General features: G+C 53.4%; 1 protein-coding gene across 4 annotated transcripts in view; it reads right to left on the bottom strand.

Annotated features, from left to right (window-relative positions):
* The window catches only part of CACNA1E (calcium voltage-gated channel subunit alpha1 E), a 150,284-nt gene that overhangs the window by 105,069 nt on the left and 17,518 nt on the right, over positions 1-27,697 (bottom strand). For all 4 annotated transcript variants that reach the window (XM_055815156.1, XM_055815154.1, XM_055815155.1 and 1 more), the window contains exon 2: positions 11,134-11,578. In XM_055815156.1, the coding sequence (XP_055671131.1) occupies positions 11,134-11,552 (419 nt within the window). In that variant the 5' untranslated portion in view covers positions 11,553-11,578. The remainder of the gene's footprint in view (positions 1-11,133; positions 11,579-27,697) is intronic.

Genomic DNA, 27,697 nt, shown 5'->3' with positions numbered 1-27,697 from the left:
CTCAGGTGGCCCAAGACCTGATGCTCACCACCACCCACGGCACCCTGGGATCACAAGCACCCCAAGATAAACTCACATACTTCTCAAAGCCACCAAAAGTGCTCAAGTCCACCACAGAGCCTTGAAGATGGATGTTCCCCCACACCACGTTGCTGTGGGACTGGAGTGGCTCATACATCAGAGCCACCGATAAAATAGAAGGATGCTGCGTCTTGAACCGAAGGGGGATTCAGCAACCAAATGATCGCAGGATGAAAGAGCTGGGAGAGGTTTAAAGGACAGTCAAGAAACCTCCAGTCTTGTGCATTTATGGGGACACAGCAGGGCTGTGCATCCAGTCCTGCAAAACGCACAGGAGTCTGTGCTGGTGCTTGCTCTTGGCCACAGTGAAGTTCTTTGCCCGCACTTACCCACCTCCCCACAGGCTGCTCAATGCTTTCCAAAAAAGCCCAAACCAAAACCAACAGCCACCTTCACAGCTGCACACACCCCCCGAACAAGCACAAGGGGTTTGCTGACAGCTCAGGTAAAGGTAGGCAAGACCTCATCCCCCCTAAACCACTGCAGACTAGGGACAGCATCGCTTTGCCCCAGCGCCAGCCACAGCGATGCCATGCAGGAGGAAAGCATTCCCTGGCCTGCCGCTGCCCACTCTCAGATTTCCTACCAAAATGTCCCACCACGAGCATCGCTGACAACTGCAGTGCTCCTTGAGCTAACTCTGCCTTAGGCTGGGAGGCTTCGCAGCTCAGCTAAGAGGCCTGAAATAATCACCCATTAATAAATTGCCTGGAGTGCCCTGCTGCTTTATTTAGCCTTGCAAGTCGGGCTCTGATTAGCATTCGCAGCCGCATCCCAGCTGCTCCGGGCAGGCGCGCAGCAATCCCACCTCCCAGAGAACAGCTATCCGCCTGCCCCTGCTTTTCCATCAGATTAAAGCGAATTTCCATCCTCGCTTCCAACCCCCAAATCCCTCTGCACAACCTCTCCCCTCAGCTAAGCTGCAGAGCATCCCAGCCCTGCACTAACCAAGCTGGCAGCAGGTGAGATACCACCTCTCCATCCTCAGATGGGTCCAATCTGGGGCATTGCACTTCCAGAGAGGCTGACCCAAGAGGATCCAATGGGAATAAATCATATTTGAGAATGATATGGGGGCTGGGCAGCATGGAAAAGAGGAAACTAAGAAGATGACGGAGGGGAAGGAGCACAGGGGGATATTCCCATTCTCACCAGCAAAGCCCTGGAAGCGCAGGGCTCGAGGGAGGCCGATCCTGCCCCAGCCAGACACCAAGCTGCCCAGCTTTACACACGTTTGTGCATGGGAACAAGGAGGCTGAGCTCAGAAAAGACATCCCCAGGGCCAGCCGCAGACAGTCAGCAGGAGAAAGCCTATTTCTAGCCTGCCAAAGGATGGGAAAGGGATTTTTTTAAAGCCTTTTTTCAACTCCTGCACTACCCAAAGCAGAAATCCCTCATTTTCTCCACCAGCATGCTCATGACCCCTCTGGCGCAGCAGCATTGGCTCCTGCCAAAGCCAGTGGGAGATTTTCTCCCTTAGATCTCCTTTTCGCCCCCACAAAAGGCAGGTCCATGCCCGAGGACCATCCAGTGCTTTCTCTGATCCTCTGCCTGCCCTGCAAGGCTCAAGTCAGAGAAATGCAGCACCACAGTACTGGCAAGCAGGATGATAGAGAAGCCTCCTGCCTTTGGGCTGCAAATACCCCTGGCAACAAAAAGAAAGCTGGACCAGAAACCCACCAACTCCATCCCCAATCTAATGAAGGCAAATTCACAGGCTCAGCTTTCTCAGAAGCAACCTGCTAGCAAACAGGGTGGCTTCAATAAAATCACGTTGTCAGGACAAGAGCCAGGAGAAGATGAAGCTGTTGAAAAAATTTTCCACCAAGTCTGAAGTCGTGCTGAGCAGCTGATGCTCAAGACAGCCAGAGAAGCCCCATCCCTGGCACACAGCCAGGGAGGAGATGCTGCTTCCATCTTCCAAACCTGTGAAAGAGAAAAGGCCAAAGAGCAAAACCTCTCTCCGAAAGCTACTCGGTGCTGGGAGGTGTGAAAAAACTGTCCCCCTTGCTGCGGTGACAAGCAGTCACCAGCTCAGCATCCTCTGTGAAGGCAAACACCCTCGCCCATCCCCAGGAAAGCACGGCTGAGCGTGTTTTGTGCGATTCCTCAATGAGAAAAAGTTCATTGAAGAATTTTTAGGCTTATTTCCACTCAAGCAAATGCACAGAGAAGACAGTTACAACACGTTAGCTACTGTCTTACCGTCTCATGAACTGTAGGAGGGGAAAAAATTACCCCCGTGAAGCTCCTCTGATGACAAAAAAAAAAATAAAAATAAAATAAAAGACTCATGGTTTGTATCAGAGCTGACAAAGATGACGCATGTTTCATTACAGCATCATCCACCACAGCGGCATGCCCCAAGCTTGCAGGGGACCTCCTTTCCACCAAGCAACCTTCACACGGCTGGTTAGTGGCAGTTACGAAAGATGAGAGACACCACCAGCTCTTTCAGGTGTGTTTTAGCAAGGTCGCTGCCACACTGAACTCCTTTGGCTCCATGGTCTCCCATGGCTGGGGATAAGCACCAGCATGTCTTTCCCAGTTAAAGCCAGAGAGCCTTGCTGGTGTCACCAGCCCAAAGCCAGCCAGGCAACAGACAGTGACGTGTTTTGGGTCACCCACGCACTCCTAACCCGGCGCTGAAGGATTGGAGCAAACTTTCCCATCGAGTGTGCAAAAGATAAGTGAAGACAAGAAACACATCTCTCCTCTCTACTCTTGTAAGAAAGGGCTCTTGATGTTTTAAAGGTCACCTTGGGATATCAAGACCCACATTTGAAAGCTGCTTTAGTACAAATTCAGGGACCTTCCTAGCTTTTCACATAGATTTTTTTTTTCTGCTTTCACATAGTGCAAGCAGTCCAAGCCAGGGATTTATGTTTGTCATGCACAAATGCAGTCAAACATCTTTTGAACAAGGCAGGACCAACTGACAAGTGCAGAACAGCCCATAACTCTTTGGAGGCAGCTCAACTGAGATCCTGTCCCACACACACACACAGAGAGAGCAGAAATTTCACTCTTGCTGACATTTGTGTAGTTGGTGGAGGTGCCGTTTCCGTGTACGGATACATCTGCAAGGAGCAAGTCCCTCTGGGGACAGGCTGTACACTCATATTTACAGCTGAGTTTTCACCAAACTTTCAAAAATCTTTCCCTGGTTTGAAGACTCTGTAGTCTCAAATGAAGAAAATGCCATTTTGGGAGCGTGCAATGAGACATATATGTTTTACAATGTAAAACATTGAATTAAATGAAAAATAAGTTATAGTCTGGTTGGACTAGATACCTCCTGAGGTTCCTTCCATCCTGAGTTATCTTACTACCTTGTCATCTCTTAAATACAAGTAGTATGAAGGGGTGGGTTATACTACACCTTATAAACAATGAATGGAAAATAATGTGAACCATATACACTTGAGGGGCTGGAAAGCACCTCTCCAACAAATACCTCCTGGCCAAAGAGCTCCCCCCCCATCAGAATCACATAAAGACAGCAGGGAGCTGTCTGGGAGAGAGGAACAGGCTGGATTCCTCCAGGAGAGGGAAAGGATGAGGGTGCAAACAAGTAATGAATAGCAGAAGTTTCACCACACGCACGCTGCGCCGAACGCTGCTCACGGTGCGGGGAGCTGATACAAAACTGGGAGTGATGAAGCGGAGGGTTGTGCTGCCATCCAGAGGGACTTCAGCAGCCTGGAGAAACAGGCAGCAAAACAGTATGAATCACAGAATCATTTAGGTTGGAAAAGACATTTTAACATCATCAAGTCCGACTATTAACTCAGGACTGACAAGTCCACCATGAAACCATGTCCCTAGGCACCACATCTACGCATTTTTTAAGCACTTCCAGGGATGGCGATCCCACCGCCTCCCTGGGCAGCCTGTTGCAGTGTTTGACAGTCCTTTCAGTGAAGAATTTCTTCCTAATATCCAATTTAAACCTTCCCAGCACAGCTTGAGGCTGTTTTCTCTTGTCCTATCACTTGTCATTTGGGAGAAGAGACCGACCCCCACCTGGCTACACCCTCCTGTCAGGCAGTTGTAGGGACCGATAAGGTCCCCCCTGAGCCGCCTTTTCTCCAGGCTGACCCCCCCCAGCCACCCCCCACCAGCCTGGTGCTCCAGCCCCTTCCCCAGCACTCAGAGAAGAGCAACCTGGGACATGCCGGCTGGGAAGCAGCTCAGCCGAGAAAGCCCTGAGAGACCTGGTGGACACCAAGGTGACCACAAACCAGCAGCACGTTCTAGCAGCAAAGAAGCCAACAGCCTCCTGGGCTGCATCAGGCAAAGCACCACCAGCAGCTCAAGGATGTGACCCTTCCCCTCTGCCCAGCCCCGGTGAGCCACATCCAGGGTGCTGTGCCCCTCAGGACAGGAGAGACACGGACTAACTGGAGCAATTCCAGCAAAGGTGACTAAAAGCGTAAAGCAGCTGCCCTACAAAGAGAGGCAGGGAGAGCTGGGGCTGCTCAGCCTGATTGGAAAAGGCTCACAGCAGATCTTATCGATGCGTATGAATGCCTGACAGTGGGGAGCAAAGGCAGAGCCAGGCTCTGTGGCATCCAGCAACTGGAACAAGAAGCAATGGGCACAAACTGCAATAAAAAACCCCATACATAAGAATAAACTTGCTTGTGAGGGGAACTGAGGATCTGGGACAGGCTGCCCGGAGAGGTTGTGGAGTCTCCATCCTTGGAGATACTCCAAAGCCACCTGGCCACAGTGCCAGGCAACCTGGTCTAAGTGACCCTGCTTGAGGTTCTTTCCCACCTCGCTGCCTCCCAGCAACCCAGTGTTTCCGAGCCATGGCCAGGCCAAGAGGGGAGCTCACTCTGGTGAGCTGGGAAGCTGGTTCCTGGAAGCACAACCAGCCCCAGCACGATGCATGGCTCTGACGCAGCCCTGAGACGTGCTAACAACATCCCGACACCCGCAGCTGAGACTCCAGCGTGGGGAGCAGGAACGAGGCATGCCAGGATGCGGTGACAAAACGCAAGGCAGCACCCCCAGAGCAGAGACATCTGCTGGGAACCACCTTGTCCTCCGTGTTCAACAATCAGCTCCTAACAAGCCCAGGTCCCTGGAAGAGTGGCCTCAGCCACGTGGGAAGGCTGGGACTGACCGTAACTGCCCACCCTCCCGGCAGCCTGTGGGAGGTTTTGCAAAGTCACCTAAATTAATTCAGCAAGGGGATCCCTTCAGGGTGTGCCAGAAACCCAGACCCTGAGGAAATTCAGGGAAAGATACTGCAATTTCTATGCTGTTGCCAGGATATTCAGTGGAACACAAGTTCATCCCAGGTCAGAAAACTATCTCCTCCCCACAAATCTAAACCTTGGTCTGCACTGAAGGGAAGGGGGCAGAGCACAGGGAGGTCCAGGGCAGATACCTCAGAGAGATGCTTCCTTTCTGCTCAAGGACAAGTTATCATAAAAAGCTGTACTTCAGTGCATCCACCACCCTTTCTACCGCCTGCATCACTACTCTTGTGGGATAAAGCATAAGCAGGGAGAGTAGTCTTAACTGAGAGGCACTTTTTAGGCTCTCAGAGAGGTTAATTACTTTGCCGGGGGTTGCAGAGGGGATGTGGGTGTATGTCCATAAAGGATGCTCCAAGGTATGGAATCCTGGCTTCGCTGGTCGCAGACACCTCAGGGCTTTCGCCCACAGAGTTGCAGCTCCTGCCAACTGCACTGCCCTGACGCTCCTGCTCCCCCAAGCTGGGAGTCTGAACAAGAGCCCACGGTGGAGAAGGACATGGCTACGCTGCCTCTGACAGCAACCGACATGGCACAGGTGCTGGAGGAGGAAAGTCATCTATTGCCCAGGCCAGGGGCGGGGAGGGAGGCATGAGGAGGGGGGATGACCACTGGACACTGGTGCAAGAGTTGAGACCAGGAGGAGATGCCAGGGCACCTTCTCCCTTCCCCAGGAGCTCCCACGGTGGAACAACGGCTGCTGTTTCACAGGTCCCTCTCAACACCAACACTGCAGCGAAGAACCAGCGCCCTCCTCCAGCCCCTTGCCCCCAACCCCATGCTGCAGCAGGACAGCACTGAGCAGCCCCCCACAGAGCCCACTCGGGTGGGCAGGAGCTGCACAGAGCAGGGCTGCTGCTTACAGCACAGCAGCAACACCCATCACATCCAACACCTCTTTCCAAAACCATGCTGTGGAGATACCAACATCAGCAACAGCAGCTCAGAGCCACCCTGGGGCTTGTCCCTTCCCTGCAGATCTGAGGAGGACCAGGGTGGTGGGCTCTGGTCCAGCCAGGGCCACGCTGCTGCCAAAGCAACCCCAGCCTGGGGGCATTCCCCAGGCAGCCTCACCAGCAAGAGGCAGTGCCACCCCATACATATTCCTGCCCTCTCCATCACTGCAGCCAATTAATCCCAGATGGTGCAACATGCTGGGAAATACATGCTGGGGAGCAGCAGTGGGGTTAGCAGCCCAGCACACTCCAAGGGGGCCCTTTGTCTCATTCAGCACCAAGGAAAAGAGAAAAAAAAAAAAAAAATTAAAAAAAAAAAAAAATCAGCTTAATTTGTAATCTGGGATGCAGAGTAGTCTAGGAACCAGATAGAGACTGCCAAGTCATAAAGAGCCGCTGAGATCTGTTAACAACACCCGTGCATTTTCAGTTTCTTCCGTTCTCTTGCTTCTTCCAATAAAGCCACGGGAAGGCAGAGCTGCAGTAACATTATGGTCCAGCCCAAAAGGCTCCCGCAGTCTGCGTTGCAGGTATGGGTCTGAGCAGGCAGCAGAAAGCTCTCCTGTTCTGCCCCTCCATGGACCACAGGCTCCCAGATGGGCTACAGGGACCTCACTGCAGATCATACATGCAAGGGAGACCTAGCAAACTCCTAACCAAGCCATTAACTCCAAGATGCTGCAAGACAAGAGATCATTTTTAATGACCCTATTATCCTTCAGGAGCACGGTCCTGCACTGTGGGCAGAGCGCATCGCTTCCCACAGCACACTGCAACCTGCCACCCACACCCAGGTACTCCAATGCTGAATTACAGCACCCCACCCTCCACACTATCCCCTCCAAACAGTACCAAGACCCAGTTACTTTCCCTCTGGTCTCCTCTGCTTCCACGCTCCCTGCCCAACATCTGGGAATCAGGCTTTTCCATACATCCTTGCTGTAGACATTCCAAAACATGGGCACAGCTTGCATTCCCCACATTGCACAAGCTAAGCTCAAGGAATATCCATGTACGTGTGATTTTTTTAAGCCATGCAAAGCAGGTGTGGGTCCTGTCTGCTGCAAACAGCTTGAGGCTTTTCTGGGACATTCCCTAGGTGGCTCTGCCTGTCCTTACTATCAGCTAAGGAAGCAGCTGCTTAGCCTGGAGAAGCTGCAGGAGGATCCCTGTTTGCCTATTTTGACAAGGAACCTGTCTTTTGAGCTCTCAGCCAGATGTAATCCAAACGATGCTGCCACACACAGAGCAAAGACACTGGTGATTCAACCACCACCGCTCCACGCAGCACCAGCACACCAAGCCGTGAAGCACAGCAGGTATCTCTGTATACCTCCATCCCTGACCCCAACACGTGAACAGCGGGATGAAAGGGCAGGGCGTCAGGATGGGACTCTGGAAAATGGGCTTTAACATCTGCCTTGGGCTTAAGTTCCTTTGTCCAGAACAAGGAGGGCTGGGACATGTACCCTTCACCGTAAAGTTAAGCCTCCCATAGAGCCACTGTCCCACACATGCTTAGCAGATAATGTTTGCTCTCTGCCTCAGTTTCCTCATTAAAAAAAAAAAAGAGAGAAAAAAAAAAGAAAACAAACAGCAAAAAGAGCATTCCCCCCCTCCTACTCTTATTCCTTCTTATTAAGGGGAAAGCACGTTTCACTTGTGGGTTTTATTCACTGGCAAAATCCAGCAGAGGCTTGGCAAGGGTCAGACCTACTGGTGCTGACACTGGTAAGAAAAACCCTTTGCTTCCCTTCTCTCACTGCAATGCAGCACAAGAGCAGCTGCACGCAAACATCTGGCCACACACCAGGAATGCGGCATCTGCAAAGACGAGGCTGCTCCTGGGGAGCAGAGGTCTCTCGTGCAGCAGAAGAGAGGCACACACAGCACTCACCCCCCGTGCCCACCCCACTGTGTGCCACCCAGGCAAACAGGAGACCGAGGGGACCACCAGCAGCTACCCAGTCACTCCCGGAGCCCTGACCAAGGCAGAGGATGCCCAGTAGCATCACACCAGAAACACATCTCAGAGTTCACTTGCACAAGACAGACAGCGCTCAGAGCACCACATTTAAGCAAAAACTCCCCAGAATCCTTACGACGGAGGTGCAGACCTCTCTGAGCCACCCCGATTTAACTCATCCAGTTTTGGCAACGTGGAAGGGGAAAAAAATTAGAGAAATAAAATAATAATAAATGAGTTCTTCTGGGGCTGCCCTGGCTCCACAGGCAAGCCGACCATCCCCCCTGGGGTGTGCAGAAAAGCCATCTCTCAGGTTCCCCGTGTTTCATTTGCTTCCCACTGCCATGCCAGGGCCATGGGAAAATACCACCCCGGCTGCTCACCAGGAGAGAGAACCAGACCTCCCAGGTGAAAGCCCCTAGAGCGATTCAAAGCATGTGAGATGAGCCAACCCAAAAATTAAACCACAAGGAGATCGCACTATTACTAATAAAATTATAGATAAGGATATTAATTTGCTTCCCTCCCTTCCACGTGCTATCCATCTAGTCCCAGAGAACATCCACAGTACCGGGGATACCAGCTCTGCACACCAGCCTGGATTTTGGCAAAGTTTTTGGGGAAACATCCCTGGTTTGAGAGTCTGATGTTAAAGCGGGAGCCTCTGGCACACGGTTTTTGCAGGCTGGAGGGTGTCAGGGCACCTGGCCCTGGGGGAGGCACGGACCCAGCCCAGTGGGGCTCAGCCTGCCGTGCCGACCAGGACCTGCCAGAGATGGGCAGTGGGGCTCCCTGGTCCTCAGTGGGACACAAAGTCAGTGAAGCCCAAGGCAGCCATATAGTGCCAGAGCCTCGCATCCCCCCAGCACCAGGGGCTTCTGCAAAGCACCAGCATCTCCATCTCCTGCAGTGCAGAGCCCCGCAGGTAGGGCAGCCCGTCCCAAATCTCAGGGACGCCAGCCTTCGATGTGACTTCCCACGCACACCCACAAAACTGTTGCAAAATGAGCTGAAATGCCAACACAAGCACCCAGGAGCTGGGAAATGCAAAGATGAGACCCTACCAGGCCTAGGGAAAGACCCGATGAAGCAGGCTGGGACAGCAGCAGCCGGCACAGCCATCTGTGTGCTCCTGCTGCATTAAAGACAGAAACATTAGGTTTTGTGTTGGAGTTACTGCTAGATGGAGCAGCTGAGGGCGGCAAAAGGGGCACATCCCACGCAGTACCTGCAGAAAGGGCTCCAGCTTCATCTCCCTGCCACAAAATAGAGCTGTAGTCCTCCAGGCAGTTAATTAGCGAGCAGCCGTTCTAGGAGCTCACTCCGCCAGCTGACAATTAACGAGGCCATCCCTCTGCTTCCTGCCCGGCCATGATTTATTCATCTGGCATCCCTGGTGGGTCGCGAAAGATAACAAGGCACCGAAGGCTTGCTCAAGCCCATATGTCAATTTATTTCCCTTGCACGGGGCTTTCTGAGTCACCGGCCAGGAGGTTCCCTGGGCACAAAGGAAGGAGCATGGAGCCGAAAGGGCCGTGGAGAGCCCACCTGGCTGATGGGCTGTCTTCCAAAAAAAGGCAGGAGCAGCCTCAGCCTTACCAACAAGCAGTTTTACCATGCAAAGCATCCCCAAGAAATCCTACCCGCTTCAAACAAAAGGAGCACTGGCCTGGATCTCACCAAAGCGACATGCCACATCTAATTAACACAGAGGCTCCCACCTCCTTCAGGTATATTATAATGGATTGATTATTCCCTAAATAAAGTGCCCAAGGCAGGGAGCTGCTCCCGACTGGGGATGCTGGAGCAGGACACACTGCAGCAGCTCATCCCAGGCAATGTTGCCAAGTAGACGCAAGGGGGGAACCCTGTAATTTAAATGCAGTATTGCAGCGTGGCTGCAGCCGTGGTTGCGCAGTGAGGGGAAACAATCCAGGACTTGGAGCTGGGGTTTTCTCACAGAACTGAGGCAAGCCACAGTAAGAAGTTAATTAAAGGAAAATAGTAAACAAAAGGAGTGGGATTCTAGCTCTACTAAGCACTTCGTTTCTGTTTTCCCAAGTTCATTAGATTGCTCTAATTCAGAGGGGCTTGGCCACTTCTTAGGGTTAAATACAAAACCCCTCGCAGCAGGGCTCAAGCCACAGTAAAAGCAGAAGGCAATAAGCCCAAATGCATCCAAAAGCCCCACCACAACCTAGGAAAACTGCCCTGAGGACTACCGAGATGGAGAACTCCCAAGTTTTCTCAATGTCCCACTAACCACCCCACAATTTGGGGAGCTCCTTCATCCACAGAGGCCCCTTTGCACCACTCCCATCAGATGCCACCCTCCAGCTCGGAGCCCAGAGAGGCTTCGCCAACCACTTCACCTGACAAATATTTGCCTTCCATACCCAGCACGCCACTCTCTCTCTCCATCTCTCCCACGCACCCCACAAATCCACCCCACCAGAAAAATACCATGGTCCAGCCGGCTCAGAGCAGCCCAAGCCCTGCGGGATGTGCTGAGCCCTGGGGCAGGATGAGCTGTGCACAAGGTCCCAACTGCTAGAGGCAGGACCACTCATCCCATCAGTTTCAAGAGCACAGGGAGAAGAAAGGACCCAGGAAGAGGTTTGGCAGGACGGGAAGGGAGAAAAAATAAATTTGTTCCCTGTGTTTCAGGTTGTTCTCTGCCTTTCAAAGTCTGCCCTGGAAAACAAAGGCAATAGGGAAAAGCAACCCAGCTCAAACATAGGTGGTGCTGGCTGCTCCACAGGGGTGATGCCGACATGACTCTCCCCAGCCCCGCGGAGGACGATGAACACTCCCACTCCCCCCGGCTGCCCACCTGGGCTGGGGGCTCTCCGGTACTTACTCCCACTCCTTCCTCCGCGCCTGCGGCGTGCTCTGCATCTTGTGCGCCTCATGTGCCTTGATAATGTCCCTCTGCTCGATCAGCCCGCCCCGCCGGCGCTTGATAACGTCCGGGCTCACAGGGACATACTGGCCGAGCCCCAGGTCCAAGGTGCTGCTGGTCTCCGTGCCGGCATCGGCATCCCGAGACCGGGACTCGTAGAGGGCATCGAAGCTGGCAGCGCGCGAGACCAGGGCCTCGGCCAGGCTCTCGGGCTCCAGCAGGTTGCAGGACTGGGTGGTCTGCATCAGCCCCAGCCGGTGCTTGCGCCAGGTCTCCTCCTCTGGCAGGGCCAGGACGTAACGGGGGGAGGCAGCGTCCAGCTCAGCCGCCCTGCCCGGCGCTGGGGCGCTGACAGAGTACGCGCCGAATCCCAGCATCTTTGGTGCTGTTGTAGCTCATCACTCTGGAGGGGCACAAGACAGAGAGAGAGGTTCAGGGCTTTGCTCTGTTCACCCTCCAGTTCCCTCCCTCCCTCCCATGCAAACTGGAAGGTTTGCCAGGCTAGATCCTCCCAAACCAGGCACAGGGCATGCAGCACTAGACCCCCACGGCTAGGGCAAGGAGCAGCACCTCCTGCCTTAGTGCTTCCCTTCTCCTTCCCAATCTGGGCACCCCTGCACCTCTTGAATTGCAGCTCCCAGCCCTGCACCCAGCCCTGCCCCAGGTCCCCGGAGCAGCACAGCTCGCCACAGCCAGACCACAGCACGATGAGCCCCCCCACTGTCTCACGGACAGGAGAAGAGGAGACCTGGGGGAAACCACCCCCACGCTGCTTTTGTTTGGGTTTCCTCTATTGTTTGGGTTTTTTCCACTTTTTTGTTGAGGTTTGTTTTTTTGCTTTTACAGAGGGTTGGGAGGAATAAGATGGGCTGGCATAGCACAGCTCAGCTGGAAACACAACCTCCAACCCTCAGCACAGCTCTCCCCCACCCAGCCCAGCAGGCAGCCGTGCATTCACCAAAAAACCAAAAAGCCAGCCGGTGCATTCACCAAAAAACCAAAAAGCCAGCCGGTGCCCGCACTCAGCGGCCCGCACAGGCAGGGCCATGCAAGCAGCATGCGTGCCGGCAGATGGTGCAGCACCTTCACAGGCTGCCTCCCAGGTGGGCACAGCGCTGGAGCATCCATGTCCCCCCCTCCGGCTGGCAGGAGGATGGCCAGGCAGCCTGGCAAAGACAGGTAGCAGCTTAAGAGGCTGGATGCGGGAATATCAGCAATATTAGACTCGGGAGCTGCACATCAGAGTGAAAGGTGCAGGAGCGCTGCCAGAAACACCGCACCGAGCATCGCTCCTTGGCTAATAGATGATGCTCTACAGACAGGAGATGCTTGTGTCTGAGAGTACATCCAAAGCCTTGTCAGAGTGAAATGCTTTATTTGCATGCTCTATTCAGCACATTATCGCTGCGGGAAGAGCTTTGCCCCAGCAGTCCCTGAAATCCCCCTCCCAGCACTTGCCCATGGATAGAGGTGAAAGAAGGGATGAGAGGAAAGTGCAAGGCAGCACACACTTCACACCAGGGATGTCACTCCCTTCCCAACTACATCCCTGACACAGAGGGGAAACAACCCAACACAGGGCAATAAGGCAGCAAAAATACCATCAGTCATCTTAACCCCTTCCCAGGGCATTGTTTGGAGACACCTGAACTCCTCCTCCAAAGCAAAGAGGGGGTCAAGAACAGCGGTTAGGAGAAAGGCAGGGAAATCACCACACCAGGAACAAAAATACATTAAATATTAAAAAAAAATCCAGAGTAACTGAGGGGACAAAACAGAGCACGGCCCCATGCCAGCCAAAATAAGCCTGATGTCCCCAGGGTGCACGGCACAGCCGGGGAAGCATCCCATCCCCTTTGGGTCTGTGGTGCTGCACTGCACATAAGTGTCTGCAGTTACCCCCAGAGCTAAACTTGCCCAGCCCAAGGGATGCTCACCCCTTGGCAAGCTCTCCAGAAAGCAAGAGGCAACTGCCAGTAAGAGCCTCAATAAATTAATTAGCACATCGATAAGAAGAGTTTGGCTGCTCCCACTGAAAGCTATAAACAGATTCCTCACTTCACTACTTTGCTTACCCATGCAACTTTTAAGGGCATTAATTACTCGTTTTTACAAATCAGTTCTGGGTACCTTTATAATATCTCATTTTCCCAACCTCTGCCTTTCCTTTTCATATTGTTTTGCTCATCTTCAACCCTCCCCTGCTAAAGTTTAACTCCTCGTTCAGCAGCACCAGGTTTCCTTTGGGGTTTGGGGGCTTTATTTTTGTTTTGTATTTTGTCTTTTTTGTGGGTGGTGGGGTTTTTTTGTTTTCAAACAACCGTTCTGGAGCTCTGTTTCTTCCCAAAGCATTTCCTTGGGAAGGACAGGAGGCTTTCTTGCACACCAAGGACAAGCACTCCAGGTTTCAGCCATGGCATGGCTGTGCAGAGCACCAAGAACAATTAGCTAAGAGAAAATGAGGACACATCCCAAAGGTAGGTCCAGCATCCGCACGGACACCGGCTCTCCTGATGCCTACCAATGCATCTCCCACCAGGCTTGCTCCAGGGACACCAGTGACTCCCAGAGGCTTGGAGGCAAATGAAAAAGCTCAAGCAGAGCCTTCAAATGAAACATCAAGAAAGTTTGACGAAATAAATAGAAATAATTAGCTCTGCCTCCGCCTAAGCAAACAAGGCTCACGCTGCCAGCAGAACAAGCCACGTTCCCTCCGGAGAAGTGACAAGGAGAGAAGGGAAGATGCCAGAACATTTTGTTAAGGCAAGCTGATGAGGCTATGCGTTAACGAGGGTGCTTGCGGGATGCCACGCGCCACGTATGAAACATCTGACATCAAGGTATCTGCCTGTCTTCTAGCCTTTGGTCTCCCCTTTACACCGAAAACAAACCCACTTTATTTTTAGACAAAATCTGAATTAGTGGGAAAAACTCCCACTAATTGTGAAGCTAAATGTGAAAAACGACATTTGTTCACGTAATTCAGCTTCTGCTGTTTAAACGCCAGCCCTGCCTCCCACAAAAGGGAAACTTGTGGCAAGCCAACACGTGGCTGGTTTGGAAAACACAGAGTTATTTTCTGATCCCATCGGTGGAAACCCACAGCTTGGTATGTGCTGGGAATGGGCTGTGGCCGGAGCCAGGACCATAGACCCAGCTAACAGCCCTACCTCCCCACCACGTTTGCTTAATAACATATAACTTGGGTGAGTATTGGAGCCCTGAACCTTTCCAGCTGCAAATCAGCCTTTGCGCGGCAACAAACCTAGGTTGCTGCACAGCTCCTGGTTAACAGCTGGGAAGAAATGGCTTTACAGCTCCACCAGTGAAAACGAATAATTTAAAAAAACGAAAGAAAACAGCATACGCCCCTGTCCAACCCCCTTCCCATGGTACTGCACGTGGTTTCCCACAGGTGACTCCAGCTGATGCTTGTTCTCAGTATCCGTGGTTGCGTGACCAGGATGCGGTAAGAGCATAGCGCAGACCCACAGAGGGCTCCGGCAGCCCCCACTGCCCCCTGCTCACCCGACCACTGCAGGAGCTGGGGACATTACTGCACAGCAACACTACGCTTGTCTGTATTTGATACAGGAGAACCAAGGAACAGCTGCCGTTGTGGCAAATGGCAGGCTTTCAATACCAGAAAACAAAGTTTCTAGAGGTTTTTACCTCCCAAATTTTGGTCTAAAAGTAGTAGAGTCAGGAAATTACTGTTTGCTCCTGCAGCAGAGAAGTCATCTAGATAAAACCATGGCGACAGGGTGCTGAGAGCAGCCAAACTGAACTACAGAGTGGATATTCAGCTGCAAAAGCACTGGCACTTGTGCTCTCGCCTGCACGGTGGCTGGGAGCAGCGCGATGCTCCCAGCACAACCCAGGGCACATCTGAGGACACAAACCACCCAGCTGTGCCGATGCGCAGCTGGAGCTCACCTCGTCTAACAGGGATCTCATTAGAGAGATCGCACCCAGCAGCCATTCATCGCCTCCCGCATCGGGATTGCCGAGGCCAAACAGGGACAGCACAGTGAGCATCTCTTGCCCCTTGGCCTGTCCATCAATGTGGGCTGAAACAGGACACACCCCAGGGCAGCACCCCACCCCACACCCCACCGAGAAGAGCCTTTGCAAGACCTCTGCGCCACAGAACAAGTGATGGAAAGAGGGACGTGCATGGGTCCTTTGCAGCGTCCTCAAGAGACGGCCGCCCACTGCCAAACAACTCAGCCTCCTTACCTCAACCCAAACCACATGCCACAGCCGCTGCAACCCTGGGCTCACACCATACTTCGTTTTTTCCTTCTAGCAGCCGATTACCTGACAAAGAGCTGCAGCAAGCAGCAGGTTCCCAGCAGCACCGCTGACCTCCGAAGAGGAGACTCCTTTTAGGGGGTTTCTCCTGTATGTGTTTGTGTGACGATGGCAGCAATCTTTAGCCAAGTAACTATGTATTACCATAATAGCTACACTCAGCACTTAAGGCACTGGGTGAGGCCTTTGCTTCTGTTACCTCAATAACCTTCTACCAGCCCTCCCAGAGTTAAAGCAGAAAGGTTTAATGCTGCACTGGCCTGTGGGGCTGACCTTCCCCAGGCAGCACAAGGGTCCAGCACCACAGCACTGAGCTCCAGCACTGCCCTGGGTGAGGAGGGGGGCACAGACCCCTTGCTGGAGAGGACACAAGGCCTCAGCCCAGGACGGACAGAACCTGCCTGTGTTGTATGCAACAAGCACCAAAGCCACCAGAGTCTTCCAACCATGGTCCAGCACCCCAGCAACCTTCCCCGGGGATTTGGGGGGCGATTTTGACAGAAGCATCAGAGCAAGAAGCTGCTCCGATGCTGCTGCTTCCCCTTGTGAGCAAGCATCCCTCCCCTCTCCCGCATGAGCAAGGGGAAAGCACGACAAGAACAAGAGCAAACCCCCTTTGGATGCTGCCCCAAGCGTCTTGGGGACACCCTGAGCCAGGCAGGGTTTCTCAGCTTCACCAGCCCGCAGAGGATGTCTCTTCCCTGAGCTTGGCTGGCCTCCCTGGGAACACACCTTGCTCCATCCTTCCTGGGGCATAGGGATGCTCCAAATCCATCCCCCTGCTGCCCCTTCTGTCTGGCTCCCTAACCTGCCTCTCTCAGGCCACGGAGGTCACTCAGGTTTTGGGACTATCAAATGCCATCCCACTCTCTCTGGTGAGCCACGCTTACCCCCCAGCTGCTAATTATTAGTCCCTCCTTGAGGGGAAAAGGAGAGCTTATGCAGTGCAGCTAAGCAAAGTACTAAACCTCAGAGCACTAGGAAGAAATTCAGCGTGGGGCCCCTCCAAACAGAGACAGATGGGCTGCAAGAGCGACTGATTCATCCTCATGGCCTTCTCCTCTCCCACCACATACACTTCCCCTCGCAGCGGCACGGATGCCATGGTGGGCGAGCCCCGCTCAGGATGGTTCCAGACCTCCCCGGTCCTCTGGCTCCCCCATCTTGCACTGAATGTGGCAGCTGGGTCTGCGTGGCACAGTGGCTGTGGGAGCCAGCTGGCAAGGGTGAGCTATTCTTAGTCGAGTCATTTGTTACCGGGGAAAAGTTTGTTGGATTAAACACCCCTCCTGTAGTCCTTGCCGCCAGCAGGTTTGCAGCAGATCTGCTGGGAAGAGCTGCTCCCAGCATCCCCAGTAGGCACCTGGTACCCAGCAAGAGCCAGTGCTGCATCCCATGCTGGGAGCTTTGTATGACACCGGTAACAGAGAGACTTAAGCAAGGTGGGAAAAAGAAAAGAAGAAAGGAGACATTTACAGGCACCCACTGCTCACACAGACCTATTCCTATGCTCAGCAAAAAGTGGAAGTGAAAGAGTCAGGTCAAACATCCCAGTACAGGAGAGCCAGGGGAAGGCAGCATCGCACACACCAGTGTGTTTGGAGCAGAGGGAGGTGGTGCAATCAAAGAAGGGCCACTTGGCTCATTTCCCAAGAAGCATTCATTTCTCATCACCCATTCACATATAATAAATTATTCTGGGGGCCTTCACAGTGCCAAGATACCACAAAGACCCCTGGAATAACTGCAGAGATCAGACGGAGGAAAAAGCAGAGCTCCAAACACCCAGGGGCTGCTTCAGGATGGGAGATGCTCTGGCACCAGACAAACTTCTGTCTGGGAAACTGTTTTTGTTCTGCCATGCCAGGGTTTTCATAGCTGGCATGATGCACGAGCAGCAGAGTCCACTCCCTGGGGCTGAGCACCACTTTTGCTTCCCAGGAACAGCCGTGCTGTGCCTGGATGGGGCCAGGCTGCCGCTCAGACTCTGTCCCAGCCAGGAGGGATCTCAAAGGCCCGGGAGCCCATGGGGGGTGCGCGGGCTCTGCCTGTGCCAGCAGCGGGGTTGCACAGCCCCAGGTATGGGAGCCCTCCCACAGAGCACCGCTCCCAGGGGAATCAGCTTTAAGAATATCAAAACATGAAATTATCTCATCTCTCCTTTAAGAGCAACTGTTAAACAACCCCACTATTATTTATATAAATGTACGTCAAGGAAATCAGCCCTCCATCTCTGGCACAGAGAGGCGGGAGAGCCAAAGACTGCAAGGGGACTGGGACCCCCAGCCCCAGGCTGGCTGCAGGCAGTGAGCCCCAACCCTGAGGATGCTCTCAGGGCACGGCCAGGGGCAGGCATGATGCTGCTGGGGCAGCAGTGAGAGACAGGGCTCTGGCTGGCCTGACCCTAAACAGGGGGGTTCAGTGACAGGGTAGCATCAGGCATGGACAGAAAGGTGTCCCAGTGCTCAGGAATGCCCATCCTGACAAACAACCAGATGCTCAAATTTCTCCCAGCACCACCTTTGAGACAGTCTCATCTCTTCACCTCTTCCTGCACCCCTCGGTGCCAGACAGGCAGATGCATCTGCATCTCAACGCAAGGTACCCTCATCACACACCCATCGCACCTGCAACCTGCCACCCCCAGTACCAGCCCCACACCAGTGCCAGCCCCCACCGGCACCCCAGCTCCCCCAGGAGAGCAGAGAAAATGCGCACAGGCAGACCTGAGAGCATGCACGCCATCGGCCACGGGCAGGGATGGGGAGCACAAGACGATACCCAGCACAGCTCAGCGTTTCCCTTCCTTGTACAAGCTCTTCTCCCCAGCGGGGCCAAAGACGAAGTATCGCTCCAGCAGGCAAGTGCTGGACTTGGGCTCACCTAGCACACAACCACTGCTCTGCAAACAGCACGGCACCACGCCTGGCAATAGAAAAAAAATCAGGGATGGGAAAGCAAGCCGTGAGCTGTGCAACAGCAGCATCTAGAAACCAGCAGTGCTTGGAGCTATACATACACGCAGCCGGAGAGCACGCCTCGAAGAGTTTGCTTTCCAAAGAAGGGCAGAGAGAGGACTTCTTAAGATAATTTCCAGCTGTAATCACCGGGCCACCCTCCAGGAATATAACTAACTAGAATGCCACGATCATCCTGGGCTGCCTGTCACTCCCGCAACACAGAGCGGACAGCCAACGCCAGCGTAAAGTGCACGTATGGTACAGTCCCCCTTCGCCCAGCTGCGGGCACAGGGAAAGCAGTGCCTCCACGTCCCAGCCCCCCATTCCTTGGATATTTGGCAAGCCAAGAGCCAGTGCATGCAGGTAGTCATGGGCAGAGCCCCATCATCCCTGAGGACAGCCTGGATTTATGCTTTAATTAGCATGCAGCAGCAGAACTGGCTCTGTATGTCACACCTCCGCTGCTCCTGCACCCAGGGATGTGGGAAGCAGTGCTGCCAAGCCTGGTAACTCAGCCTGAGCTAGCTCATTTGAAAGAGGACAAGTGACAAGGGTTCAGCATAAGTCCCCATCGCTCTCAGCCCAAAAGCAGCTGCAAGAATTGCCAAGGTAGAGAGAGGAGCTGCCAGCGTGAGCCAGGGTGTGTTAGAAGTTGCTGCACAACAGAGAAAGAAAATGCTTTAAAAAAATTAATATTTTTTTTTCTGTTCGGGAAACACTGCTGGCAGAAGACAGCCCAGCCCTTGCTCCTTGCTCCAGAGCACCTGAAATGAGGCAGCACACAGGCAAGGGTCGAGAACAGGGCATTGCTTTTGATATAGGAGATCAGAAACCCAGGTCAGCTTGAAACCATGGACGCAACGAGGATGTGATGTAAATAGAGAAGGATGGGGGTCATGAAGGATCCAGGCTTCCTGAGCTCTGCCCTGGGAAAAGTTTGTTCCCCCGTGCTGAGGCAGGCGGAACATGCATAGTCCCAAAACAGACCGTGAGACCCGGGACCTGCTTGGTCTGGGCTCCCCAGAGGGTGGTCGTGGGTCTGAATGGCACCCGATGCCCCCCCGGCACTGCCAGCACATGCCCTCATTCTGGCTTCGCTACAGCTTACCGCTTCTCCAAAAGTGTCTGCTTAGCCGGGAACTGCTGCTGGGATGGCGCAGGAAGGACAATGCTCCGACTGCAGCCTTGCAGGAGGGACCCGATCGCTCTCCACAGCTGCCTGAAAGGAGCTTGTAGCGCGGTGGGGGTCGGTCTCTTCTCCCAGGCGAGAAGCAACAGGACAAGAAGAAACAGCCTCAAGTTATGCCAGGGGAGCTTTAGATGGGATATTAGGAAAAAATTCTTCACTGAAAGGGTGGTCAGGCACTGGAACAGGCTGCTCAGGGAGGTGGTGGAAGCACCACCCCTGGAAGCACTTAAAAAACACGTAGATGTGGTGCTCAGGAACATGGTGTAAAGGTGAGCTTGGCAGTCCCGAGTTAACAGTTGGACTCGATGATCTTAAAAGGTCATTTCCAACCTGAACGATTCTATGAGAGCATCCCATGGCCAGTCTCCTGGGTTCCCTCCTTGAATTTCACCCCCACCAGGCCTGGTGACAGCCCTTTCAGACTGCCCTTCTTCCCTCCAGCCAGGAAACTTTCCAAAAATAACAACATTCTTGTTTCAGCTGGCAAAGCCAGGGAGAAAAACTTCTTCTTTCCAACGGTGCCTTTGCCGAGGTGACTCACAAACCACAATGTGTGTCATTACTTAATAGACCCGCAAAGGCAATTATACGATCATGCAAACATCAGATTCCTGGCACAAGGAGTCACAGCACCCCTGAGAGGTTAAAACAAAGGGATGCTTTAAAGGTGAGCGACGGCAGGCTTTATTCTTCTTTGACTTTTGCTCTCATTATGTACAAAGACTCCTGAAAAGGTCTTATCATTTGGTGGGGGAAGGCACTCTCTTGCACAAATTGCACGGTGAGGAATGGAAGGGGATGGAGAATAAATCTGTCCTGCCATGCTGAAGCCTTGGGGGGAATGTGCTATGCATCCTCCACTGCCAGGTCCTCACCAGCAGCTCCAGCTGCAGGCATGAAGACAGGGCAGAGCCCCAAATCACTGGATAAACAGAGCCAGACATTCCTGATCCAACCTCAAAGGAGGAAAGGCAGCTTTTCCTTTTGCTCCTTCACCCAGGTCTCTCATAACCTCTCCCTTTTCACCTCACACACTGTAGAGAACAGAGGGGGTTTGCATTCGACCTTACCCTGCCTTGAGCTGGGTTGGGATAAACTGACAATAAAAACTTATTTCTTGCCTCTCAACGTAACAGATGGACAAATCGGGCCTCGAGGACCCTTTAGCCAGCAACCAGCTTCCCAGCTGGGTAGGCGAGCATGTCCCAGGACCCGCAGCGGCTGCTCAGGGGCAAAAGCCTGGCCCAGCCCCTGTCCTTCCTCATCCTCACTTGTCCCTGCCACCCTCAGCCACTCCAAGCTGCCACACACCCCCAGAGCCCATCCCCTGTGCCCAGTCTCTCCCCAGCCTCCTGCAGTGTGGGAGATGAAGGAAAACAAGTAAATGCTTACAGAGAGCTACAAAGAACATGTCAGCAACCCTGCTTTTTCCACCAGGACTAATAACCTGGCCCAGCAAGCACCCGGTCCTCACCTCCCACCCAAAGCACACACACCCGGGATGACCCAGGGGAGGCCACCAAATCCCTCAGGAAAGCCTGGGTGCTTCCTTCTGGCTCCTAAATCAGCCCCGGTACCAGACCCTGCGGAGAGCCAGGGGTTAAGCCAGCCCAGGCGCTTCGCTGAGGCGCCAAGCGAAGGCAGGAGCTTCTGGAAACCATCTGGGCGAGAGGACAGGCGCAGAGCGTGGCATTTTGAGGTGCTGCTCTTTCAGAGACACCCAGCTGGACTCCAGCCACTATCAGTGGCCTCCTCTCCTTCCAGCGATGCGGCTTCGCTCCCAGCTGGTGCCAGCTCCCCCTCCAAAGCCCGGTAGCAACAGAGCTTATCACACGCTGCCTGCCTTGCTCCCTCAGTGCCGGCGGTTCCAGCACCTCCCTTTGTGACCAAGGCCACCACTTTATCGGGACCCCTCTCCAGCTCGACATGTTTCTTCTTTCAACAAGAGCTCATCCAGCTCTGTTTTCCCTTCTTTTATCACTTTACTACAATTGCTGACATCAAGCTGTTAATACCACGATTGCCTCTCCTCCTTCTCCTCTTTATATGTGACACTATTTCATCGCTGCTGTTTCATCCCTCTGAAGCACGTTACTCAGAATAATTTATACCAAAGCAACCTTCCTGCCAGATAGCTGCTCTGTGGGACACAAGCGCGGTGTAAATAAGCTCAAAACAAGCATGAGACTAATTCACAGAGGGGAGGAGGGCAGGCACATCCAGGAATAACAGCCTAGCTGCAATTTCCAAGCTGTGTGCTGCCGATAGCCAGAGCCTGGGAAGATTCAGCAGGGAAAGAGCAACGTACATCCTATTCCTTATATTTATTAAGATGTGCACCAGCCCAGCATCCTCCACGGTCCTGGCTGAGCAGCCAGACCAGGCATGGAGCTAGAAGGAGCTTTGCTCTGACCCAAGCTGACTGCTTCACTTGTCAACCCCATCTCTCTACCGAAACGATGCCCAAGGGCTGAATTAGCTCATAACTCTATCACGAAATTGGCCCTTTTACAACAGCATGTGTGCTTGGAGCCTGGACTTTACCGTATTTGCAAACATCAGCAATCACGTTGCAACGGCACGCGAACAACTGCTAATCAGTGCCCCCCCACCCACCCCCCATCCCTCTCTGTCTCCAGGAAGGCAGACGAGGCTCTTCCGCGGGTGGCACACAGCTCTTTTTACACTAGGAAACTGCCATCTGTAATTTTTAGGCATCTCGAGGATGGCTGAGGACCGGCAGTGCGAGACTGCCGGCGTATGTCACTCAGCTTGCAGCCGCCTGGGGGTTTCTCCTCTGGCACGGCTGTCCAGCACTGCCATGTAATTTGGCACTGCCTGCCTCTCACCACCACCCCCCATGCATGCTCATGCTGGACACCAGTGGAGACCATTTGCTTTTAGAGCCTCGGCAACTCGGAAACGGGCAATGCTATTTCTGGCAGCGTCACTCCCCCTCTCTCCTCTTGCCCACTCGCTCCTTCCTAAATAGTTTAACACCATTGATTTTCCCATGCCAGCCATCCACCGTCTGCTGGCAGGCTTCAGAGCACTGGCGAGACATTCGAGCAAGCTGGGGTGATCCAAGAAATCACCTGTCACGGTCCCCAGCCCCGCGCCTCCATCCCTCCCAGGAGGGTACCACGCTGACACATCCACCCTTCTCAGGCTGCAGCTGACACACAACTCCCATAAAACATTTTGGGTTTAAACCAGGTCATTTTCTTGGTTTAAACCTTGCTCTCGTGTTAGCTGCCAACAGGCCTGCTTGTGAGGGCTCCAGCCCTACTCCAGTGCCTGCTGACCTGTCTAGGGCTGTATTAAAACCCCACCACGCTACATGCCAGCACAGAAGCGCCATCCAGGAATGCAACATTTGTGCTTGCTTGGATTTTACATCCTTCCCTCTGACTGCAACAGGCCAGACAGCCCCTGCAAACACAGCCAGCAATTTGTTACAGCACCCAGCTGTAAACAGAAGATGCTTAAAGCCTGAAAGCACTCAGATGAGATCCCCCATCTCAGGCTCCATGAGGGCCAGCGCTGCAGCCAGGACTGGGGCTCTCAAGCAAAACTGAGGCTTCCAGAACCAAAATTCTGGCCTCCCCCAGCTCTAAGAGCTGCTCACAGGCTCTGCCCCACAGCTACTCAGCAACGTCACCTTCTGCAAGTGATGCTCAGCTCATAACCTGCACTGGTGTCCAGGAAAAGAGATGAAGACAACTGGTCTGTCTTGGTCCTTTTCTTGCCTAAAGCCTTTGAGTGGAACAACTCTGGCATCCCAAAGGAATGAAGAAGGCTTTGTGTCCAGCCCTTTGCTGTTCCCTCCTCCCCTGTCCTTCCTGTCCTCGGACACAATCCCTCATTGAGAAAGCACCAGCTGGACTCCAAGACATAAACCTGCCTTGTCTCTCCTCCAAAAAGACCCTTGAGCCAAAGCGCTAAGCCAAACCTACTCCTACAGGTGGGCTACCCCCTTCGCAAGCCAAATACAGAGCAGAGCAGACACCCCACATATAAGCTGCCTCCAAAGTGCATCCCGCACACCCTCGGGACACCCTCCCCATCCATCACCAGCCTCGCACGCACAGACCACACCTCACGCTGTGCCAGATGAGCTGCTCACTGGGGATACGCACTGGCAGCCATCCCATCCCAGTACTCGCCCTTTTGTTCCTCTTGAGACACGCTGTGTCACCCAGCACAGGTCAGGCTGCCGGAGCACCCACCCACACCCTGCCCCGAGCTACCTACCCCCGGCTCATGCTTGTGGCTCATTTCCACCACACTCGTCCGCAGTTTGCACAGAAAACCTGGCCTCAGAAATTCAGCAGCAAAGCTTGTTAACACTGGCAAGCGCACAAAGAAATTGTCAAGCTGTCTGCAAAGAACTTCCCAAGCAGTCAGCATCCCCAGGGCGTTGGGGAGACAAGGCTGGCTGCAGATCGCAGGCACCCACCGAGCAGCTAGACAAAAGACCCAATGCAGCCTCAGCACCCTCTGGGGAAATTTCTCAGAGGTAAGTATAGCCCACAGTGGGTTTAGGTTCTTTCCAGGCACCTTGGATCTCCAGCCAAAGCACGGAATCACCCATAGCTTGGTGAAGGTCCAAGAGCGAGCCCCAGGGATTCATCCTGCTGCCAAGAGCTGGGGATCTCCCAGACCACCCCGGCAAATGGCCAGGATCCCAGCCAACATCTCTGGGTCAAGCTCCTCTCACCTACAGGCTTTCCCAGCCCATCTGAAAATCAAAGCCAGCAATTCAGATGAGGACCACAGCACTAAGCGCATGGCTGTGGTGCACTGCTTGGTCCAGATGTGGCCCAGCACAGCTGGAGCCATGGAAGCAGTGCTATGGGCATGCACCCCGCTGCACAGCCTAACCCCCCAGGGTAGGTTTTGACCAAGGATGCTACATACCAAGCCATGCATCCTCTACAGAGGCTCTGGTGCTCTCCGCAGCCCACAGGAGCTGTAACATGAGGCCAATACAGAGCATTTCTAAAAATCCCAGTCTGCTATGAGACATGGAGCACTATCTACATACAGCCTGCTTGAAACGGCTAACGGATCGCATTTATTCCAAGCTTGCAACTTCCATATGCCAGAGGAGGGGAAAAAAAAAAAAAAAAGCCCAAAACCAGAGCAGCAATGATAAATTTCTAAAGCTGCTGTAGCAAGGAAAAAAAAAAAAACATAGTGGAAGAAGCCTCATGCCATCTCCCAGAAACTCCCCGCGCTGCGAATGCCAAATTATTAAGTTAAAAGGAAGAAGGGTAAAAAAAAAACACAAAAAACAACACACCTTCTATAACAGATTGCTATTGTGTTTCCTTTCAAAAGGACAACACTAACCACAGTCTCCGGCTGCTGCTTTCATATCCAGCAACCACTTCAACAGCGTGTTACTTAAGAAGTAAAATCCACACCTTTGCCCTCAGGTCTGAAGCAAGGCACGGGAACACGGGCTGGCCCCATTCTCCTTGGGGACAGTGGCAAAGAGGGCAGCCACCAGGCTGTCACCTAAAGGCACTTAACCAGGGGTGGCAGGAGGGACAAGGGCTCACCCTAAACCCAAGAGGACCTGGCCTGATTTCATCCACCCTTGCTGCTGTGCTTCGCCCCGGGGACCATGGCACCCCCCGGGATGACGTGCAGTGATGCACAGGGCTCAGACCCGCTCCCGTGCTAAGCACCTGGTCACAGTGGCACGTGGCAGTGACCAAGGGCTTCAACCCACCAGCCGAACATGCATCGAGCTACTGATGCTCCTCAGCATGCCCAGGGCCAGCTCCAACCTGGCCATAGGTCTTCCACGCAGGAAAGCCTTGGGCAGTGAGCATCTCGCTCCAGTCGGCCTCACAGCAGCGGCACAGCCCCGCCACGCTCAGGGGGTGCAGGAGGGGAAACCCGCGGGTGCTCACCTCAGGCTGCACCACCCACGTCTCCTGCAGCTCTTGCCACGGCTCACCCAACCATCGTGGTGTCCTCGGACCCAGGTGCTGGCTACCACACCAGAGCAGATTAATCCCCTCTGGATCCAAAGCAATCCTCGTTAAAAATAGGCTCTACCTATGACTCTCCCAAGCTCACACGGGCGTCATCACCTTGGCCCCGGCGCGCTTCCCAACGTGACTAACACCAGCAGCGTGTGACTAACACCCCGTCCCGCACTGGGGAGGGAGACGGTCCCCAGCAGCACAGGCAGGCACGAGTGGGCGGCTGAGCCGCAGCGTTTTGGCTGGAGCGAGCTCTCCCCGCTCTTCCTCGCAGGGTTTCTCCGAGCACCTCACCCACCCTGCCGGCGTGCACCAGCTCAGGCTGGGAGAAGGTTGTGGTGGTGCCGCTCACCACCCCACTCCGGGGATGCTCTGACTGAAGCTCAGCCCCCAGGTCCCCCCATGGAGCCAGGGACGGGCTGCCATCCCAACCCACCAGTGTGCCTGAGGGATCCTGCAAAATCTAATGTTTGGGTTATTTCTGAAAACCTGGAGGCAGGAAATCAGCAAAAATTCGGCTCACTCAAGAGGAAGGACTGGCTCAGCCCCACACACCCTGCCACAGAGATGCAATCCTGGCTCAGTACCAGATGAGCAGCAGCGTCTGACAGTCCCCAAAGTAACACCAGCCACGGAGGCCTCAGGGGAAAAAAAAAATCCACACCAAGGAAGATGCTGATTTACTGAAAAAAGTCCAGAAACAAGCACGATCTGGAAAACCAGAGATTTTTGAGTTTAGGGAAAAGATGAGGAGAAGTACCATCGTTTGGCATCGAGAAGATGAAATGGAGGCAACAGCATCCTCAACTACACCAAGCGTTGCTGAGAGGCCACCAGAATAAACTGCTCCCCAGCCAAAACAAGATCAGACCAGAAGCTCCTTGCAGTCCTCCCTCCTCTCCCTCTTTGGCCTCAACATTTCAGAAAACAGAGACAGACCTGAAAACATGAATGCAAGAAGTACTAATGTTTTTCAGCTCACTTTTTTAGATCACCAATCAAAATTTTTACACGTTTCTATATCCCAGTGCAATGTGTGCAGCTCCTTAGCTGAAGCAGGCAGCAGGAGACAGCAGCCCAGAACCTGTAGCATTCAGCCCTCAAAGCTACAAAACTAAAGATGAAAAAAAAAACCAACCCAAAACCAAAAAACAGGGGGGAAAAGAGGGGCTACAATGCCAGCAAAGATATCTAATGTAACCAGCACGCATGGAGACATTTTTCAAGCCACCCCTACACCCGCCAGCCCTTAGGAAACACATTAAACACTCCAAGACAGCTTTTATATATTGTGCTGGGAACCACACGCAGCCCGAGGGAGGTTATTTGTCTTCTGCTCCCAGTGATGCACAGCCATAGCTGCCAGCAGCCTGAGTGATTTAACGGCGGCGGTGTCGGACAGGCACCAAGGCACCAGCATCACGCGGGCAGCACCTGTTTCTGTTGCCTACATCCACCCGGTCCAGCCTCAGTTAGAGGAGCCTCACATGGAGGCAGGGGATGGGAGGATCGACACTCAAAGATCTCCCTCAACCCTCATTTTACACTCCCAAACATCACAATACTGACGAGACCCCCATTTGCACCTCTGAACCAAGGGTCCTTCCTGCCCCACCGTGCCAGTCAGACCACCACAGCAAAGCGGCTTCACCTGGGCAGACGGAAGCATTTCTCAATGCAATCCCATAAAGCATCGTTAATATTGACATGCTACAAAAGCACAAGATGGGGGGGATCGGTTGCTGGTGCAGGTGTACTCATGTTTTCTAATGGCAAGAATCCAGTATCACCCGTAAGGGAGAACTGTTAAGCCTCAGTACTTACTCTGTAGCTCCAGGAGCCACATTTCACTTATTTGCCAAGTCTGGCCGCCTCTAATGTAAAAAAAACCCTGAATTATTAAGGGAACTGGTGAACAACAGAGGAAGATAAAAACACCGTAAGTTGTTCTCTCTTATCTGTCCAACTTGATTTTTTTTTTTAAAGCATTTAAATCCTCACTTTGACATGACACTGCTCCAGCTGCAGGGCGCTTCAGTCACAGCACAAGCCTTTTATTA

The sequence above is a fragment of the Falco peregrinus genome, chromosome 10 (assembly GCF_023634155.1).
Source record: "Falco peregrinus isolate bFalPer1 chromosome 10, bFalPer1.pri, whole genome shotgun sequence".
NCBI classification, from domain to species: Eukaryota; Metazoa; Chordata; class Aves; order Falconiformes; family Falconidae; genus Falco; species Falco peregrinus.
This window is presented reverse-complemented; position numbering and strand designations above follow the sequence as displayed.